Consider the following 22,359-nt stretch of genomic DNA (forward strand, 5'->3'; position numbering starts at 1 on the left):
TTCTCAAAAAGCATCCCCGGTCCCCACCCCCTGACACCCCACCGCGGGAACGAGGCCTCGGGAATTAAGGGGAGTGGCTGTGGGGGCGCGTCGCGGCTCCCAGCTCAGCCAGACCCTGTTCCAAGACATGGGCTGGTCCTCGTAAAAGCTGCGCCCCGAAGAGGAGCGGAGAGTAGTGTTCCTGGCCGGGGGCTGCGGGGCTCTCGAGGGGCTGGAGCTCTGGCATTATCTTAGGGTGGGGCGGGGAGGGCTCTGGATTTGTGGGGATCGGGGGTGGGCGGGGAGGAGGACCCGAAGAGGGGAAGGACTCTGAGAGGGAGTCGTTGAGAGACTATGGGGAAGGACCAGGAGCTCTTGGAAGCTGCTCGCACTGGAAATGTGGCTCTGGTGGAGAAACTCCTGTCTGGCAGGAAAGGAGGGATCCTGGGCGGTGGATCCGGACCCCTGCCCCTGTCTAATCTGCTAAGGTAAGGACCGGAACCCGCTCCGCGTTTGCACACCTCGCTATGCATTGTGATGAATACGTCCTTCCTTCTCACGGTTATTGCACCTGGTGGCTGCCAGCGATTCATTCTTAAATTAGGTAGGAAAACAGAATGTGTGTATGGAGAGGAGGCATGAACCTCCAAGTCAGATAGATGCCTTGGATTCTTTGAGTAATTTTAAAATAGCCTTCCACCAATGCGTCAGTAGCTACTTTTCTGTGAGCTGTGGTGCAGAACTTGTACATGCACTAGCACTAGTGTTGCTGGAAGAATTTTTTACGTCTCACCCGCTCTCCATCAATGTTTATTATATGTTTTCAGTTTTGAATCCAGCTTCCTACCCGCACCGCCCCCCTCCCACCCCCGCCCCGCCGTTCCCTTTTCGGCTATTTAAATGAAATTGGCAGAGAAGCTTTTGCGTGCATGCCATTATCCTGCAAAAGCCACAGCCCTTGGTTGCTGCTTCCCTTCTCTTGCAGAAGGCATTTGCTGTGTTATGGGATATGATCCCACAAAATGAAGAGAGTGAACCTTCTAGTGAGATGTCATCAGTACAGGGTGTGTGTAAAACTTGATGAGGCAGGTTAGGCAGCCCCAGCAGTACTTTCAGTCACCTGGACATGGCTGAGTGAAACTTGGTTATTGTATCTCAGGATGAAGAATGCCAGGTTGGGATTGGGAAAGTGTATATGGAATATAGTAGAGGCCTTTTAATGTGAAGATGTTCCAGGTGAGACTTAATATTGCTTGGAAACACACACAGTCTTTTTCAGCAGGCAGTGTCTTAGAAATAGAGTGATTTACATATTTGAAAAAACAATTTAAACGTTGAATTGATGGGCAAATGAAATCAGTTGTGAGGGAGGAAACCTGAAGAATATTCACTAGATAAAATTCAAGGAAAGCTATTTAGTTTCTAAAATCATAGCTATTCTAGTTTATCTTGGATGTTTTTGGAGGCATCGATTATCATTCACATCTTCACCCTAAAACATCTCTTAAGTCTAACTCTATTTGTAAAAAATTTTTAAGCTCAAGTGATTTTCTTGATTTTTAACAGTTTTAAAAACTGTTCTTTGCTGCTCTTGACAAGTGCTTAATACAAACTTTTGAATGATGACATTGTGTTCTTTACACAAGTTTTCATGTGTTGTGTCGGTCAGATAATGCAGTTACAGTCTTGGCTAATAGGGTAAATGAGAACATTCCTGTTACGGTGAAATGAATTTAGTTGGAAAATAGTTGATGGGATTTTAGAAAGCTCCACATATGATCATCTGTACTTGTTGACAGTGGCATTTTATTGGAATGAAAGTTCACTTTGGAACAATGAATATTTATGGGGCATTTTTTTCAGTAAGTCTTAGAAGTGATGACTCTTGTGTGCACTCCCTTGTTAAGTAATTTTCACTTTCAATTACAGGTAGACAGTTTGTACAAATTTCGGAGTATAGATCTAGTAATTGCCCTTAGTCACAGGTAGTTTATACAGAAGCAGTTTATTTGGGTATAGTTTTAAATTGCAGGTGAAATAATTGTTTGCTGTCATATCAGTGATAAATACCGTTATGGTTAGAAACTGATATCCTGAAAATAATCAATTTCTTTGCAAAAACGCTAAAGAATTCTTTGAGAGCAGGGAGAACTTCAGTTGATTTCTTTGAGATGAATGGTGTTTTAAAAAACTTATCTTTGTGATAGAACTTAAACATCTTTTAAATGCCTTAGTTGTGTCATTTTAAAAAGAGGATGTAAAATTTTTGGAATAGAATAGCAACTATTTAGTGTTGGTAAACATCAACTATGACATGAAAATTGTGACTATAATGTACTTCTTGAATGAGAGGTTTTCCCTTGCTGGTTTTGTCAGAGGTAGTAGTAGCAGCTCTACAGTGAGAATACATATAGAAAACAAAACAAAAAACCTTACAAATATGTGCTCATTAGAGTAGTTTGAGCCCAGCTGTAAAACAGCAAAATCAAAACCAGTAGCCTTTACACTTCCATTTTTCTATGTCATATTGAATAAACAACTAAAATTATGCCTTTGAAGAAAATGAGAATTGAAATTACCTTCTTTGGGTGATTCTTTACACAAAATGAAATTCCTAAGAAAGCACACTTTATTTAGTTGTCATTTTATTTCACAAATGATTGTCATCAAAAGCTTATTTACAAGGTAATAGACAATTATCCCTTTACCTTCAGACATAAAGACAGTTCAAAATTTTAAAATATTTTGGAATGAATTGTGGATTAGATTTGGTACTCCCCTGTCCTACTTTTGGATGAGGAAATGGCTATCCCCCTCCAGTACTCTTGCCTGGAGAATCTCATGGACAGAGGAGCCTGGCAAGCTATAGTCCTTGGGTCACAAAGAGTCGGACACAACTGAAGCGATTTAACATTGACCTACTTTATTATTTGTGTTGTGTAATAATAGGCTCAGATCCTGTGCTAAATGCGTATATCATCTCATTCAGTTCTTTTGTCAACCTGAAGAGGTTGGTCCTCATTTCTCAAATGATGGACTAAAGAGATAGGAAGATTAAGAACTTGCCCAAGATCACATAACTAGTAATGGCAAGGATTTTAAGTTTTGTGATTCAGATTTGCCTTACCTTGCCCTAAGTCTTATTCATTGAATCTGTTTTATTTGCAGAAGTTTAAAGTACATGGCCAATGAGTCTGATTTGAACACTTTTTTGGTAGGAATAATAATTTAAAAATCCTTATATCCTTAAAAAAAGCAACTCATGACTGCTCTTTGAAGAATCAGTAGATACTCTTTCTGAAGATGCTTTTGATTATTTATTACCTACTAAGTGAGCAGTGGCTGTATAATGGGGAATCAGGTATATTTGGTTGACACTATGATTTCAGCAAAAGTAAAAATGACCTTGAATAAATATGTTTCTAAGTCTCACTGTGCTCTTCTATGAAGTGGAAATAGTAAGAATACCTATCATATGGAGCTGTTGTAAGGGTTAAATGGGGTATAAAAATTAATGCAAAGGATTTAGCACATTGGTATTCATCACTGTGTTGTGATTTCTCACAGAACCCTAGAATACTTGACTCTATTTCTTTTCTTTATTATTTTTTCATTTTAGAAAGCTTTAATTTATTAGTAATCCTTCCTTTCCCTTGAGCTGAAATCTTCCTTTCTTGAACGTCTACATTTTGTTTTTAGTTTTAAATTTTGGGGCTTTCCAGAATAAATTTAATCTCGACTTCTGTGTACAACAGTTTTAAGGTCCTACTTTATCAAGACTAAATATCTCCAGTTCCTTATCACTTTGTTGACTATTTCTTAAGGCCTTAGGTTTCCCTGGTGGCTCAGATGGTAAAGAATCTGCCTGCAGTGCAGGAGACCCGGATTCAATCCCTGGATCGGGAAGATCCCCTGGAAAAGGAAAGGGCTGCCCATTCCAGTATTCTGCCTGAAGAATTCCATGGACAGAGGAGCTTGGCAGGCTATAGTCCATGGGGTCACAAAGAATCTGACACAACTGAGGGACTAACACTTTGGCTTCACATGGTACTAGGAGTAAATTTCTCTTTTTTTTTTTTTCAAGTTCCAATGCCTTGTTGTCTTTTTAGTTATTTATAAGAAAACAGACAGTATGTCAAAGAAGGCATACACCTGCTAATGAACACAAAAATGTTCATCATCGTGAATTAGTTATTATTTAGTTGCTAAGTCACGGCCAACTCTTTTGTGACCCCATGGACTGTAGCCTGCTAGGTTCTGTTAAACCCTGCAATGGCTAGATCCATCCATTCTATTTTTTGATGGCTCTAATTACTTAAAATATTCATCTTTTATTGAGCTAAAATTCGCCTCCCTGTAATTTCCAGCAGTTGGTACTAATTTGGCTTTATGGGTCAGTATAAAGTAGTTTAGTTTGCCAGGGCAGTTCTTTAGCTAATATTTAGCCGTATTGTTTTCTTATGAATCTTCTGTTTTTTTCTAAGATTTTAACAACCAGTTGCCATGTGGTAATAGAGCATAGGTGTTAAGAACTTGGAGCTTTTTGGTGGCTCAATGGTAAAGAATCTGCGTGCCAATGCAGGAGTCACAGGAGACGTGGGTTCAATCCCTGGGTGGGGAAGATTCCCTAGAGTAGGCAATGTTAACCCACTCCAGTATTCTTGCCTGGAAAATCCTATGGACAGAGGAACCTGGTGGGCTCTGGTCTGTAGGATCACAAAAAGACAGACGTGACTTAGCGACTGAGCATGTTAAGAACTAACATTTTCATACTTCTTTCCTAATCTCAAAATTTTCAATGACTCTCTTCAAATATGGTGACCAGAAATGAAAAAAATGCAATAGTTGTCATTTGACCAGTGTAGGATATAGTGGGACTTGATATATTTTGAATTTTTAAAAAAATTACAAAGCGGCGTATTTAGTATGATCCTTTTCTTTAACAAAGAATAAATGTGTGTGAACGCTTATATTGTGTGTTAAGAAGTCTGGAATGATAAGCACAAGAATGTAGTTATTGGGTTTCCCTGGTGTCTCAGACAGTAAAGAGTCTTCCTGCAATGTAGGAGACCAGGGTTCGATCCCTAGGTTGGAAAAATCCACTGGAGAAGGAATAGGATTATTTAGTGAATGGTGGCATTGTTAGTGATCTTTATTTTTTGGCTTATCTGTGTTTTCCCATATTTTAGAGTAAACATGTATTATGCAATGAAAATGAAATAGCAGCTATTTAAAACATGATACAATGAAGTTATTAGTTTCTTATTATTGATCTAAGACCTGCCTTAGTACAGGTCAAAATTTCCTAAGTTGTACAGTGCTTTTGGCTCACACTGAGCAGATAGTCAATTAAACCTTCAACTTTTTTTTTCTCCCCCAGTGACTTGTCAAGCCTTTGTCATGGTTGTCAATGACTTGTCAACTTGTCATGGTTCCCCTGTCTGCTACTTGTGAAAGCGTTGATTGAACTTAAATTATTCCTATTATATTTAATCTTACCTATGTTAGCCTATATTTATAATATATCTAGGTCTCTTGGCTCTTGAGTCTGTTTTCCAGTATATTAAAATCTCTTTTCTGCATCATATATAGATTTAATAAGCATGTATTCTATAACTGGTATTCAACAACTATGATATACGCCTAAAGAACTTCAAATTAGTATAAATTTGAAAGTGACCGTCTTTATGCATGGTCTTTCTACCAACATTGAGGCCACTTAATAGAACTGTTAGCCAGTTATTTCTCTCTAATGTATCTGTTTGAATATTATGAGGTGTTTTATCCACTGCCTTTCTGTATTCACATTATGTTCTGTTTGTTCCATTCCTTTGATCCACCCCTGTAGTAGGAAGTCTGTGTATGTGTGTGTTAGTTGCTCAGTCGTGTCCGACTCTTTGTGACTTCAGGGACTGTAGCCCACCAGGCTCCTCTGTCCATGGAATTCTCCAGGCAAGAGTAATGTAGTTGGTAGCCATTCCCTTTTCTTAAGGGATCTTCCCGACCCAGGGATCCAACCTCTGCTGCATTGCAGGCAGATTCTTTACCCTGTGAGCCACCAGGGAAGCCTAGTGTGTCTATAAATTCCACCAAACTTAGGCTACTTTGTTATAACTTGTTTCTGAGAGCGAACTATTGATGATGCCTAGTTTTGTTGCAAATTCTTTCTACTCCTTTGCTTCTAATTCTTTCGGATCTGGATACTTAAACTCATTTGAAGCAGCTAAGTGTCTCTTATGATCTCAGTCTTTCTGGAGCTTTGGTAAAATCTTAGCATTGTTTATCCTTTTTGGGTTGAAAATTATTCTCACTAGGGATAAGAGCAAAATAGAAGTGGAGAAGAACCAGATTCTTAGTTTTGTTAGGTGTTTTAGGGAATTCTCTTGTGGTCTAAAACCATCTACAGTTTTAATATGTCAGAGATTAAGATTATATTAGCTGTCATAGCAGTGAACTTTTATTTCTTCTCTCCTTTTTTTCAAACTTAACTGAAAAGGACATTAGCCTTTTTCCAGGGCAAGTATATACTTCACTTCTGTGTTTGCTTTCAGTTTTACCTCTTGCACCCTCTTTCATCCTTAAAAAAAACAAAAACAAAAACAAAAAACTGAACTCATCAGAGCTCATTAGAGTACTCGAATTGCTTTCCTCCTTTTCTTCCTTTATATTATATATGAAATTTCATTTTATTTAACATATCTTTCATGAAATAGCTGCAAAGCCTTTTAAAATTTCACTCTTTGGCACAGTTACCTTTTAATCTAAACAAAAATAAGTCCCATTTAAACTGTGTTAAATTATTCCTTAAGAGTTACTTCTGTTTTCATAAAGCAGTAAAAAAGTTTGTTAATAACTCAAATTTACTTAATTTTCTGAATGCCTCAAAGTCGAATAGTATGTAAAGTATAGTTAGTAAATTCTTGTGAAACATAAGGAATCCAGTTCTCAAGACTTCCATGTGAAGAAGTATATCAGTAAGAACTGAGGGCAAAGTAATCTTGTCACCAAAGATATGTAAACCAGACAGCTTATAAGTTTTTCAGATTCAGGATTCAGTTCCTGAAGGTTTTGGTGATAGATACAAGGAGATAGAAGGCAACTTGGAAGTATTGTAATTTTCAACTGTTTGGGCAGCCGTGGCTGTTGAGACTGTAATATACGATACTCACTTCCAGGGAAGCTGTATTAGTTAAATGGAATAAATCACAAATAGAGCAGTTAAACTGCACGAAAATGTTTTATCTATAAAAATAGTCAAGTTGCAAGTGGGTTATCTATTTTAGATAGTAATGATGTTTGAAGCAGTGATTGCACCATTCTGTTCAGGGCGCTGTGTCTGCCTGAGTGAACAGTGCCAGCTGCATGATGAGGGTGAGGGGAGAGGAGAGGGAATTTTGGTATTGACCTCTTTCTCAGCTAAAGGCTTTTCAGCTCCCTCTTCAAAACTGCGAGGATGTTGTGTAGCAGGGAATTAGGACAACCAGCTGGTGACTACTCAACCGGTGTGTTTTTACACTGCCCACTTCGTAGTGCGGCTCAGTGGTTTCTTACCGCCGCAGAAGAGCGAGGCAGGTCTTCAGTGTCTTTAAATGCGGGAGTTTCCAGTGTTCAGTAGTGTGCCTACTGACCTTAGCAATTTAACCTCTCAGGTGACAGTAAACAGAATTTTATTAGCTCAGTTGTGTACTGAAATAATTTACTTCATTATGCATTTGAGGTAATTTTGGAAAATTCTTTCAGACTCTATTATAGAACATTCTTCCTGAGTATTTCACTAGAAATGGAAGCTGACTATAATTCAGTCATGGGTTAGAGATTAATTTCAGCCTACACAGTCTGAAGCTATTTAACATTTAATGCATTTTAGTGTGTCTTTGGTTTCCATTTCAAACATATTTCAGCATAGTTTTAATTAATTGAAATATGAGTTTTGGTTATTTCATTTTATGTTGATATGAGAGATTATCTCATGTTTGAAAAAGCATGAGTTTACCCAGAAGACATATCTGTGTGCCAGCTCTTTCTCTCGTATGTGATGACATGGTCGTGTAAACCATATGGCAGCCCGAGGCACGATGCCAGTTGACAGCCCAGGGCATTTTCTTGTGTAACACAGATCTAAGAGCTCTTCTTAGAGTCCAGTTTTCCTTTGTGTCAGTGGGACAGCAAGTGACTTCTGCATTTGTGTTAAACCTGGGTGAGGCTTGCAGTTTTGTGATTTTTGAGGATGAGTCAGAATATACGATCAAAGGATAAATTTTATTTTCCTCATTTCCTTCTGTTGTAATCTCGAAAGTTCATCTCTGAAAGTGTTTCTTATAGGTAATACTTTATTATTTAACAGCACATCCTTATGAATCTGTAAAGTGAATTTTGATTCAGTTGTGCTATAGAATTATTTGGGTTCTGTTGTGTTGTGAAAGCAGCTTTATTTAAAGCGGTTAATTACTTCTAGTTAACTGAGCTGAAACAATTGGAGTAAACTTGTCACCATCAAATTTGATCATCTCTTGATTGATGGTTGTGGACATAAACAGCCAACCTCATTTTTTCTGCTTGATGTTTCTGTTTCCTCCACCACCTTTCTTCTAATACTTCTGGCTCAGATTTCTTTCTCTTTAGAAAGAAAGCCTCTTCTCTGTTGTAATTAGCACAAGGTCAGCCTGCCTCTAGTTTTTGTGGCAACTGCCCCTCTCCAAGGGTTAGGGTTTTGTGTGAGGAGGAGAGCTGGAATGAGCTCTGCATAGTGAGAAGTAGATTAAGAACAAAAATTGAAGCTTCAAAATTCTGGAGCTTACAGAGTTTGCTTTCATCATCTCTCAGCTCAGTCAGTTCAGTTCAGTCGCTCAGTCGTGTCCGACTCTTTGCGACCCCATGAATCACAGCACGCCAGGCCTCCCTGTCCATCACCAACTCCCGGAGTTTACTCAGACCTATGCCCATCGAGTCAGTGATGCCATCCAGCCATCTCATCCTCTGTCGTCCCCTTCTCCTCCTGCCCCCAATCCCTCCCAGCATCAGGGTCTTTTCCAGTGAGTCAACTCTTCGCATGAGGTGGCCAAAGTATTGGAGTTTCAGCTTTAGCATCAGTCCTATACTCATCTTAGGTATCAGCATATGGTATATTTTTTGCCTGTTTCCAGAAATTATTCCTTAGGTATTTTTATTTATTATGATGAAGATATAGACTATAGTTGTATAATAGCTTTGGTGTCTAATATGGTTTGAGATTCAAATTCTTTTGCATCCATTTTCTTATTAAAACAAATTAATATTGTAAGTTTACTCAATATGTAGGTTTTTTCCAAAAACCTGTGTTTCATTGTTGGGGAGGTGTTTGAAGTTCTGATCCATGCATCCCAATTAGCATTCTTCCACACTAAACTTTTCTTTGTGTCTTTTACCACTAAATTACTATTCAGCCACTTTGAATCCTTGTTTGATACCTGTAGTTACTAATCTGCATTTGAAATGTTTTATATAGCATCTGAATATGCTAAATATAGTTTCTTAGTGTTTTGAAGATACTAAAAAACTGCTGTATTAATATACAGTTTTATCCTTGTTTTGTATAAATATTTTGCTGCTATTATGAAGGCATGGGAGTGAATGGGAGTGTGTTTGGGGGGAGCTGCAGGAATTATGCTGAGATGTTCTTTGGCATGGGAAACTTTCCAGTGGTGGTGTAGTGTATAACAGAGTTTTTCCTGTTGGTTTGCTTTGGCAAGTGACAGAGTGTTCTGTTACTCTGAATTTCATAGAGACTTTGGAGTCATAATGGAGAAGGTGAAGAATTATGAACAAGTACTTGTAAAATAATGCTGCTGCTGCTGCTAAGTCACTTCAGTCGTGTCCAACTCTGTGTGACCACATAGACTGCAGCCCACCAGGCTCCCCCGTCCCTGGGATTCTCCAGGCAAGAACACTGGAGTGGGTTGCCATTTTCTCCTCCAAGGCATGAAAGTGAACAGTGAAAGTGAAGTCGCTCAGTCGTGTCCGACTGTTTGCGACCCCATGGACTGCAGCCTACCAGGCTCCTCCGTCCATGGGATTCTCCAGGCGAGAGTACTGGAGTGGGTGCCACTGCCTTCTCCGCGTAAATAATGGGAGAGTGTTAACAAAGAGTTAATACACTGTTACGTGTGCTGTAATGAAAGTCTCACAATGCTTCAGGAATGACGAGAGGAAGGAGGAGATTCCTTTAATCTGTTGGAGGAGTGAGTAGTCAGGGTAAACTTCAGAGAGGAAATGGTTCTTAAATCTTGTTGAATGAGTAGGAGTTTGTTAGGCTGACAATTTTGGGGAAGGGTAATTCAGGCAAAAAGAACAGTATATTTAATAATTTGTAAAAATGTAAAATATATATAATTTGAAGTATTAGAAGTAGTTAGTTATAGAGCATGGATATGAAGTAAGTCTGGAGATTGAAGTACTTGTGTACTGCCCATAGGAGTTGAATTTTAAATCTCAATTTTAAATCCATGAAGGCCATGGAGATACATTGGCTCTTTGTTTGAAATTTTGATATGTTGCTTAATCATTTGTAATAGGATGACAGTGTTTCAAAAAATTGAGTATAAGAAAAAATTGCCCCAATTCTATTGCTAAAATAACCTTTTCCATGTCTGTTTAATGTGGTTGTTATTAGATAGAGTATACAGTTTGAGTCCTAAAATTTTCACTTAATAATATATCAGACTTTTTAGTGTTATTATAAAGTCTTCATAATCATATTTTTAATCACACAGTAGTAGTCCATTTAATGCAGACTTTTCCTGGACCCCTTCCATCACAGTTATTCCTGGTTGTTTGTTCAAATAATGCATTTCGTTTTCTCATCTCAAACTTAATAGGTCAGAATTTTTGAGTTTAGGATCTAGGAATATTTATTTTACAAAGCTTCCTTAGTTTATTATGTACTCTATAAAATATGAGAACCACTGATCTGGTGATGTATATACCCATTACTTAAACATTCCCTTAATACTAGATTTTAGTTTGTTATTTTTATAAATGATATTATGATGAACATTGTTACACAAATTATCTTTTTAATACAATTATATTCATAACATCTTTTTATTTTGTACTGGGGTATACTCAGTTAACAGTGTTGTGATAGTTTCAGATGGACAGCAAAGGGACCGAAATATTGTATGATATCCCTTATATGTGGAATCTAAAAGGAAATGATACAAGTAAACTTACAAAACAGAAACAGACTTAGAGAACAAACTTATGGTTGTTGGGGGCAGGGGGAGGAATGAGTGGAAGGGATAGTTTGGGATGGACTAGTCCCTTAACATACATTTCTAGAAGTGGAATAATTATTCTGAAGGGTATTTATTATTAACTCCATATTTATATATGGGATGAAAGAGCAGAAAAATTGAATAACTTGCCCAGTGTCACAAAGCTAGTAAGTGGCAGATTCAAGATTCCAATTCAGGTCTTTCTGATCCCAGATAATCTTTTTTTGTGCCACATCGCTTCCTTGTTTCATAGGGATCAGTGTATATCCTTGGTTAAAATGTGAAAATACCAATATGATTCCATTATATAAATGGAAAGTATATTTTTTATAAACTTATATAGTAATTATTTCAGATCCTGCATAGTTCTTATTAATTTTGCTTTTGTTCATCATACAGTTTCATATTACAGGCACTATTTTGCTTTACATTTGTTCTTTTTTTATTTACTGAGTTACTGTGCTGGGTGACAGGCAGGATCTTAGTTCCCCAACCGGGGATCAAACCCATGTCATCTGAAGTGGAAGCATGGGCTTTCCTGGACTGGACCACCGGGGAAGTCCTACATTTCTTTCTTTTTTTTAGTAAGCTTTATTTACTGTGGCTGTGCAGGCCCTCCCTTCTGTCCGTGGGCCTTCTCCAGTTGCGGCGCGTGGGTGTGGAGGGCACTGGGCGCGCGGGTGTGGAGGGCACTGGGCGCGCGGGTGTGGAGGGCACTCTGGCGCGTGGGTGTGGAGGGCACTGGGCGCGTGGGTGTGGAGGGCACTCTGGCGCGTGGGTGTGGAGGGCACTGGGCGCGTGGGTGTGGAGGGCACTCTGGCGCGTGGGTGTGGAGGGCACTGGGCGCGTGGGTGTGGTGGGCACTGGGCGCGTGGGTGTGGAGGGCACTCTGGCGCGTGGGTGTGGAGGGCACTCTGGCGCGTGGGTGTGGAGGGCACTGGGCGCGTGGGTGTGGAGGGCACTCTGGCGCGTGGGTGTGGAGGGCACTGGGCGCGTGGGTGTGGAGGGCACTGGGCGCGTGGGTGTGGAGGGCACTCTGGCGCGTGGGTGTGGAGGGCACTGGGCGCGTGGGTGTGGAGGGCACTCTGGCGCGTGGGTGTGGAGGGCACTGGGCGCGTGGGTGTGGTGGGCACTGGGCGCGTGGGTGTGGAGGGCACTCTGGTGCGTGGGTGTGGAGGGCACTGGGCGCGCGGGTGTGGAGGGCACTGGGCGCGCGGGTGTGGAGGGCACTCTGGCGCGGGGGTGTGGAGGGCACTGGGCGCGTGGGTGTGGAGGGCACTCTGGTGCGTGGGTGTGGAGGGCACTGGGCGCGCGGGTGTGGAGGGCACTGGGCGCGCGGGTGTGGAGGGCACTCTGGCGCGTGGGTGTGGAGGGCACTGGGCGCGTGGGTGTGGAGGGCACTCTGGCGCGTGGGTGTGGAGGGCACTCTGGCGCGTGGGTGTGGAGGGCACTGGGCGCGTGGGTGTGGAGGGCACTCTGGCGCGTGGGTGTGGAGGGCACTGGGCGCGTGGGTGTGGAGGGCACTCTGGCGCGCGGGTGTGGAGGGCACTGGGCGCGTGGGTGTGGAGGGCACTGGGCGCGTGGGTGTGGGAGGGCACTGGGTGCGCGGGTGTGGAGGGCACTGGGCGCGTGGGTGTGGGAGGGGCGCCCTCTGTTGCCGTGCAGAGTGCGAGGGCGCCTCAGTGCGCGCCTTCTCGTGCTGCAGAGCGTGGGCTGCAAGCCTGTGGGCCTCAGTAGCTGCGGCGGGCAGGCTCTAAAGCACTGGCTCAGCAGCTGGGGCACAAGGGCTCAGATGTTCCCTGGCATGTGGGATATTCCTGGACAAGGGAATTCCTGGACCCACGTCCTGAACTGGCAGCAGATTCTTAACCCCGGGACCACCAGGGAACTCCTACATTTATTTCTTGATGGCACATAAACAGTAGACTGAATTCAGTGTTGAACTAGTTAAAGATGTTTTCAAATATTCCTTTGTCAGTTGTTGTTTTCACATTAAACAGGGTAGAATTGTTTTATCCAAAATTTCTTAAGCACTTGATGTTTTATTACTTCCTTTATCTTCAAAGATGGTCTAATTTGTTCACCCCATGTCTTCAGTTGGGTGTGACATATCTCCTTATTTCTTCCCTCTTACAAAAGAAGGAAAATTGAGTATTCACCATAGTCCTCACTTAGTAAACTTTATAAATTATCTCTTTAAAGCTGATAAATCTGAGCTGATTAACAACTCATCAAACCTAGTATTAGGCTGTGTAGAAAAACCAAGGAACCAAGGCAGTTCATTCTCAGGACCTTCCCCTCCCTCCTTTTTGCTCGCCACTCTCCTTTTTCAGAGCCTTTCTTCCTATCCTGGTTCTGAGGCATTCGTTGGCTTTCTTTATCTGAAACTCAGAACTCTCATTCAGTTTTATCCTATACCAAAAAAAGTTTACTATATTGCATTTTATACTTTGTCCCTTAGATCTCCATTTTCAAAAACAATAAATGGTGCAGTAGAAAGAAGCAGCAAGACATAATGGAAAAAATCTGAATCTTGAGTTTGAATGAAAACTCTGCCATTGAATGGATTCTTGGCCCTTGGCAAGTTATTTCACTTCTTTGGTCTTCAGTCTCCTTATTTATAAAGTTGCAATGATAATACTTATCTTGTAGAGTTGCAAGAAGTAAAGATCATTTATATAAAGTACATAGCACAGTGATTCTTTTGTTATGATTATTATTACTAAGACATTAATGGCTGTGCAGGGAATAATTATATAGATTTCCGAGTATCTGTATCTGAATGGCGACTCTGGGATATTTGCATTTTAATATGTAACTTCTTAGGGACTTTGTTTTAGCCTAAATCTTTAATGGTATAGGCACCAAGACAGGCTATTAAGGATGCCGATTTGTCTAATCTTCTTGATTGCAGAGATAGGGATTACTTTTTCCTGCCTGCGTTTGGGGGTGATACTGATCACCAAAGATTTAGCCTTTGTTCTTATCTTCTACGTTTCTCACAAAGCTAATTTCAACAGAAGGAGATTATTTGCTATTGGAAACGTATGTGCTCAGCTGCTCAGTCACATCCGGCTCTTTGTAACCCCGTGGACTGCAGCCCGCCAGTCTCCTCTGTCCATGGGATTTTCCAGGCAAGAATACTGGAGTGGGTTGCCATTCCCTCCTCCAGGGGATCCTCCTGGCCCAGGGACTGAGCCCGCGCTTCCAGCGTTGGCAGGTGGGCGCTCTGCCAGCGAGCCTGGGGTTGTGTATACTCTGCTGCAGTCGGTGCTGGTAACGGGTTTCTAACAAGCCCATCATTAATGTTTTCCTCATCTTCCTTTTTAAAACTTCATGGACAAATATTTTGAGAGTGTGTGCTATGTATTTAGTATGATAATGGTGCTTTGGAAGATAGAAAATAGACTTCTCTTTAGGCCCTTAACAAAAATTCCATACATATGACCATAGCTAACTATATAGTAGTATCTAATTTTACTAAGGTCTGAATAAATTCAGCTTTTTCTTTGGATTAGTCCAGTGTCAACATTTGGCTCCCGTCTTCCATTGCACATCAGTGTATGATCTAAATCTGATCATAAATAAGGTTTAAGTAATTCTTTAATGGCCAAAGATAGAACTGTATACTCTGAAATATTTTTCTTTAAAAAAATTTAAAATAATCAAACACTTGTAGAAAACCTGGAAGTGTAATTCAAAGAACTATTTTTTTTTTTTTCCTGAACGATTTGGGAGTAAGTTGCCAACCTAAGGTACTGGTACCCCAAAATACCTTAGTTTGTGTTTAGTTATTTCCTAAAGATGAGGATATTTCCACATACAGCCACAGTGTGCTCGGTTGCTCAGTCGTGTCCGACTCTTTGTGGCCTCATGGACTGTAGCCTGCCAGGCTCCTCTGTCCATGGAATTTTCCAGGCAAGAATACTGGAATGGGTTGCCATTTCCTGCTCCAGGGTATCTTCCCAACTGAGGGATCAAACCATGTCTCTTGCGTCTCCTGCTTTGGCAGGTGGATTTTTTTTTTTTTTAAATCACTTATACCACCTGGAAATCCCACGACCACAATATATCCACTAAATCAGGAAATAACCACTGGCCCCCACTCAGGTTTTGGCAGTTGTGCCAGCAGCATGCGTCACTTGGAATCCAGTTCAAAATCACCCATTACATGTAGTTGTAATACCTCTTTAATCTTCTTCACTAGGGCACAGTTTCTCAGTCTTTCCTTGACTTTCATGACCTAGATATTTTTTGAAGACCACAGGCCAGTTATTTTATAAAATGAGCCTCAGTTTTGGCTTTCCTGATGTTTTCTTATACATTTTGGTAAGAATTTCACAGAAGGATGGTGTGTTCTTTTCATTGCATCCTATCAGATGGCATGTGATTTTAATTTCATCGTATTGCTGATAATGTTTTCTTGAATCATTTATTTATGCTTGTGTCTTTCAGACTTTTGTATATACAGTTATTCTTGTTCCCTTTGTAAATACTGTTTTGTGGGGAGATATCTTTAAACTATGTGAATATCCCATTCTTCATCAAGCTTTCTTTTATTCATTTATTTGCAGGCATACCTCAGAGGTATTGTGGGTTTAGTTCCAGATCACTACAGTAAAGCAAGTGATGTGAATTTGTTTTTTTTTCAATGCATATATAATTTATATTTACACTATACTATATAGTCTGTTAAGTATGCAATAGCATTATATCTGAAAAACAGTGTACATACATTTATTTAAAAACATTTTATTGCTAAAAGTGCTAAATAGCGTCTAAGCCTACAGTAAGTTGTGATTTTTTTCGCTGGTGGAGGGTCTCGCTTCGATGTTGATGACTGCTGACTGATCAGGGTGGTGGTTGCTGAAGGTTGAGGTGGCTATGGCAATTTCCTAAAATAATAAAAGGAAGTTTGCCACATCAAGTGACTCTTCCTTTCATGAATAATTTTTCTGTAGCATGCAATACTATTTTGTATTTTACCCACAATAGAGCTTCTTTCAAAACTGGAGTCAGTCTTTTCAAACCTGTGGCTTCTTTAGCAACTATGTTTGTGTAATATTCTAAATCCTCTGTTGTAGTTTCAACAGTCTTCAAAGCACTTTAACCAGGAGTAGATTCTATCTCAAGAACTACTTTATTTTCTGTTCCATGAGAAGCAATTTCTCATCTGTTCAAGGTCTGTCATGAGATTGCAGCAATTCAGTCATATCTTCAGACTCCACTTCCCTATCTAGTTCTGTTGCCATTTCTGCCACATCTGCAGTTACTTCCTTCCCTGGAGTCTTGAATCCTTCAGTAATCTATGAGGGTTGGAATTCAAATTCTTCCAAATTCCTATTCCAGTTGATATTTTTACTTCTTCCCATGAATCAAGAATGTTCATAATGGAATCCAGAAGAGTGAATCCTTTCCAGAAGGTTTTCAGTTAACTTTGCCAAAGTCTATAGATCTGTCTATGGCAACTATAGCCTTACAAAATATATTTCTTAAATAATAAGACTTGAAAGTTGAAATTACTCCTTGATCTGTGGACTGCAGAATGGCTGTTGTGTTAGTAAGTGTGAAAACAGTATTAATCTCATTGTATATCTCCACCAGGGTTCTTGGGTGACCAGGAGTTTTGTCACTGAGCAGTAATATTTGGAGAGGAATGTGTTTCCTGAGCAGCAGGCCTCAGCAGTGGGCTTAAAATACTCAGTAAACCGCGTGGTAAACAGATGTGCTGTCTTCCAGGCTTGCTTGTTCCGTTTGTAGAGCATAGACAGAATAGATTTAGCATAATTCTTAAGGGCCTTAGGATTTTTAGAATGGTAAGTGAGCATTGGCTTCATTTTTATTTTTAATTATTTTTAAAATTGAAGTATAGTTGATTTACAGTTGGCTTCAATTTAAAGCCACCAGCTGCATTAGCTCCTAACAAGAGAGTCAGCCAGTTCTTTGAAGCTTTGAAGTCAGACGTTGACTTCCTTTCTCTAGCTGTGAAAATCTAAGATGGCATTGTCTTCTAATATAAGATTTTTCTACATTGAAAAATCTTTTGACTGGTGCACTGGGATGACCCTGAGGGATGGGATGGGGAGTGGGAGGGGGGCTTCAGGATGGGGGCACATGTGCACCCATGGCTGATTCACGTGAATGTATGGCGAAAAGCACTACAATATTGTATAGTAATTAGCCTCCAATTAAAATAATTAATTTACCAAAAAACTCTGTTGTGTAGTGTGGCCACTCTTACTAGTTATCTAAGTTAGATGTTCTGGGCAACTTGCTGCAGCTTCTGCATTAGCACTTGCTGCTTCATCTTGCACTTGCATGTCATGGAGACGGCTTCTTTCCTTAAATCTCATGAACAAACTTCTGCTGGCTTCAGACTTTTCTTCTGCAGTTTTCTCACCTCTCTCTCAGCCTTTACTTGCTCTGGATTAGGCTTTGGTTTAAGCAAATGTTGTGGCTCATTTGATCTATCCAGACATCTAAAACTTTCTTATTAGTAATAAGACTGTTTTGCTTTCTTATTGTTTGTGTGTTCACTAGAATGAAACTTTAAATTTCCTTCAAGAATTTTTATTTTGCATTCACAACTTGGCTGTTTGGCTTCAAATTCCTAGCTTTCAGTCTATCTCAGCTTTTGACATGTCTAAGCTTTTCACTAAACTTAATCATTTCTAGCTTTTGATACAAAGTAAGAGATGTGTGACTCTTCGTTTCACTTGAACATTTAGAGGCCATTCTAGGGTTATTGATTGGCCTAATTTCAAGATTGTTGTGTCTCAGAGAATAGGGAGGCCCAAGGAGAGGGAGAGAGATGGGAATGGCCAGTCGGTGAAGCAGTCAGAACATACACAAGATATATCTGTTTAGTTTTCTGTCTTATGTGGGCATGGTTCATGGCACCGCAAAACAGTTTCAGTATTAACTTCAGAGATAAGTGACCACAGATCACCATAAGAAATAAATAATGTTCAAAATATTATGAGAATTATCGGAATGTGACACGAAGACATGAACTGAGCCAGTGCTGTTGGGAAGACGGCACTGATAGGCTTGCTTGACACACGGCTGTCCATGTGTTGTTTGTAAAAAGTTTAGTGTCTGCAAAGTGCAATAAAATGAAGTACAACAGGATGACAGAAGTAATTAGAAGATAAGATTTTGGGTACTAAGTAGTGTCATCTATCCCAGATTGGCTCAGCAAAGGGGTGAGAAAAAATTCACCTACAGAGATACACCCATTTTCATCTATATATTTATCATAATCCATGAGTTTACCACGATATGTCTCATTCTAGTCCAGCTGCACAGGCAGGATTCATTTTAGAGTCTCCCTTCCTCTGTTTATAACTTCCATTTTCAGATAGTGAAAACTTTGGTCTCGTGTTGCTTTAATACCTATGCATATTTGATAAATTCTCCACGTGTAACCAGTCCTCTTCTCTGTTGTCATACCCTTCCAGCGTCATGGTCTTCTTGCGCTGCACAGGCTCTGCCTCCTGCACAGAAAGCCTCTTGCCCTCTTCGGGCTCTGACTCCTGCCAGTGGCATCTACAGAAAGATAACTTTTTTATTCTTCTTAGGGCCTGATTCCCCTGTACCGAGTGTGGCCCTTGTGTGTGAATGTAGTCTTTACTCTGCTTGGCCTCTGACAGCCCACATCAGGACGCTTCCCTCTGCCACTGCCGCAAGGACGCCTTCTCACCCTGTTTGTCTCTGGCCCTCTCACATGACCCACTCCTCCTTGGGGATCCCCTCTTCAGCTTGCTTAAGCTCCGACCCCCACAGTCAGCTTTCCCCGTGAACATGCTTCTCCCTGGTTTGGGCTCTCTTGCTTCACTGTAGGCCTCCCTCTTTCTTCTGATGTAGATGCCTGCTTTTCTCTGCCTTTCTTAATGGCTCTAGGGACTGAATTGTTCAAGAAGAGAAGGGAAACAAGGAAGAAAAAGAGGAGAGGAACATAATGCTCTTTTTTAAAAAATCAGTGATGATGATACTATTACTGTTGCTGCTGCTGCTGCTGCTACCACTGGCTACTGCTAATCTCTCCAAGTCAGCAGTGTCTGTAGCCTTGTGTTGGAAGAAAATCAGGCTGTGGGCATGTAAGAATTCAAGGTAACGTGGAGATTATGACTAAAGCTTGAGTACTGTGTGGCAGTTCTCTGAACACTATTTCTCCTTGCATTTTGGAGGACAGATGATGATAATTTGATCAGCTGGTCAATGCTTTGCATTTTTTATGAGCTCTTCTTTCATGTCTATTGTTGTGGATATGTAGAAGGCGTCCAGATTGACTAGGAGACAGAAAATCTTTATATATTTTTTGCTCTGTTTAGCTGAAAGTCTCTATCATAATTGTCAGCAAGTGCATTCTCAGGAATTTCAGTGAGATGATGATAATGCATAAAAAAAGTTATAAAAGCACTGAGACAGTCCCTGTCATTTGCTGAGGGAGTTGAGTTTGCAGAATTTGATAGAGATAAGGATTTCAGCAAGTAGGTTTTTCTTATTATATGATATTTCTCATTATGATTTTTAAGATGTCACAAGAAGTTGTTAGGAAATTGACCAAACATATTTTAAAATATAGTAAATCTGTCCAGTTCTTTTAAAAATGATTATTGATGCAAATGAATCAAGACGGTAGGTAGCTAGTACTGGGAATCTCCCGGACTTCAAATTATTACCAGGATTCCATAATTCCTTGAAACAAATCTAAGCAAAGAAGCTTCCAGGAAGCTCTTTAATAAGCATTTGATACAGCTGAAAAATACTCTCTTTATTTGTGAAAAGTGGGAAGAAAATATTTGGGAACATTTCAGAAATAATTCACTGCAGTTATAGTCTGTACTTTAAAAGACCATTCAAAAAAAAAAAAAAAAAAAAGACCATTCAGCTTTTCATGCCAAATCCAAGAAAAACTAAGCAGCAGGCAGTGTTATCAGTTGCTGCCCTCCTTTTCTGGGTCTGGGAAAACAAGTTCAATGGAAAGATGATTCGAATTTTGGTTTTACTACCAAATAACAGAACCAAACAAGTCTGGATTTAAATAACATACTTAAAGTGGAAGATAATACACATTATAGCGATCTGAAGAGATCATCACTCCTACTCTTTTCTTATCTTTTCTTATTATCAATACACCTCTAATACCATATGACCTTTTCATTAGTATTTTGTATTTTGTATTTCTATTTTTATGGCATCTTTGGGCTTCCATAGAAATGGTTCTTGAACTTTGTGACGTATGTTAGCAGAATATGTGACTACACAGATTATCTAACCTACTTTTTCCTGATTCCCTTCAGAATCCTTCCAAAACTCTTCAATCTGGGATTGAAATTATTTTGTCAGCAATGTAATCCATATACTGTTTCTCTGATGGAAAGTAGTTGAGGAAAAGACTATAAGATCCATATCTAATGTAACCTTCCTCAGAAGTCTTGCTTGCTTGCTCTTTACATGGAAATAGGAATTTATACAATTGTATGGAACTCTTAGAATCAAGGAGAAGGTGAGCTGCCAGGAGCTGGAAAGACCAGGATTCAAGGCAGGAAGGATCAGTGGGACAGGAGCATATAGTGTATACTAGAGGCTGCTGGATCTCTTTGGGCTCAACCTCATGGTTGGGAGTGCGGGAAAGGGGACAACATTTCAGAAAAAGGTCATGCAGAAAAAAATGTATTACCCTGACTATTTTGTGAACTTCTTGAGAGAATGCATCCAAACCAGAAGTCTTTCTTCACTTTACCTTTCCCATTTGCTCTCTGTTATTTGTCCCTCACTTACTTAAAGAGCCAGAATACTCTGTGACACAATTGGGCCTATTATCTTGTCTAAGATGACAGTGGTGTTAGCAGCAGTGTTATAACTTCCAGGGAGTTTCTAATAATAAAGGTTCTCAAAATGATTGTCTGTCCTTCTCTTTCCCCTGGTTGTTGGCTGTGAACATTGTCCTGACTCCTAGTATTACATTTTAAAATTTATATCTTATTTTTTAAAACTTTTTGTTTTGTATTGGAGTATAGCTGATTAACAATGTGGTAGTTTCAGGTGGATAAAAAAAGGGACTCAGCCATACATATACATGTATCCACTCTTCCCCAAACTCCCCTCCCATCCAGGCTGCCACATAACATTGAGCAGAGTTCCCTGGGCTAATATGTGTTTATTTTAAGTCCATTGAGAAAACCCTTGGTGACTCTTAGTTGCCCATGGCCCCTGATCTGAATTGAGAACACTAATCTAGAGTTTAGAGTTATGCGTTTACACAGATTTGAAGAAAAGTCCAGGCTTTCCCTCTCGGTTGTTGACATTTCTGTGTTTCCTTCCTCTTTTCTCTCGTCCTTGTTAGTGGTTCAGCTGCTTTTTTCAGCAAACACTCAGCTCTGTCAGCTTTCTCTGGTAAACTCTGTAGTAAGGGAACTAGAAAATGCCCATGACAAAGAAAGAATAGAAAGACTAAGAAACATGAGGAAAAGAAGGTTAAGAGAAAGAGACATAGTTTGACCGTGGTTTTCTCAAGGTAATTCATGTGGCTAATTCAGGTAGACACCTATAAGGCTAGGTATCTAGCTTGGGAGTGAATGAGGGGACCTTAACCCTGGCTAGATGGTCACAGTCTGAAAGAAAAGAGTAAAGATTATCCTCAGGGTTTCATGGGGCTCTGCCTTTGGCTTGTGGAGCTTGTCACATAGGTGGACCTATGCTTGTAATCCATGTGTTAGAAGCGTTTCCAAATATCCATAAATGAGACTCTTAATAGAAATCTCTATAATTCCATACTTTATAACCACACATTTTTGCCAATATTTCAAGTCCCCTGGTTTTTTGCAAATAAAGTGCTCATTTTGGCTGTTTTCCAGATATGACAGTTGGTGGACATGCTTCAGTAGAGAAAAGGAAATTTTCTCTGCTTATCTGCTCTCTCCCGTCTGCCTGAGATGGTGTCAATTGTGACCTGATTTTGAAATAATTTATTAAGTAGAGGATTGCGTGGTGTTATTTAAAATTTTGGTATGACACTGACTTTTAGTTCTTTATAATAAGCTCTTGGCTATATTCTCTGGGTGAGGCTTATTGCTGCTAGGATTTTAGAAATTTCTTAGCTCCTTTAGAATGAATTTGGACT

General features: G+C 40.1%; 1 protein-coding gene across 15 annotated transcripts in view; it reads left to right on the plus strand.

Moving 5' to 3' along the window:
• The first annotated feature begins 271 nt into the window (after positions 1-271).
• The window catches only part of ANKS1B (ankyrin repeat and sterile alpha motif domain containing 1B), a 1,083,120-nt gene continuing 1,061,032 nt past the window's right edge, over positions 272-22,359 (plus strand). For 5 of the 15 annotated variants that reach the window (XM_070454108.1, XM_070454113.1, XM_070454115.1 and 2 more), the window contains exon 1: positions 272-467. In XM_070454108.1, the coding sequence (XP_070310209.1) occupies positions 334-467 (134 nt within the window). In that variant the 5' untranslated portion in view covers positions 272-333. The remainder of the gene's footprint in view (positions 468-22,359) is intronic. The other 10 variants (XM_070454102.1, XM_070454103.1, XM_070454106.1 and 7 more) reach the window with 2 other exon arrangements.

This window comes from Odocoileus virginianus, chromosome 23 (genome assembly GCF_023699985.2).
Source record: "Odocoileus virginianus isolate 20LAN1187 ecotype Illinois chromosome 23, Ovbor_1.2, whole genome shotgun sequence".
Taxonomy (NCBI): Eukaryota; Metazoa; Chordata; class Mammalia; order Artiodactyla; family Cervidae; genus Odocoileus; species Odocoileus virginianus.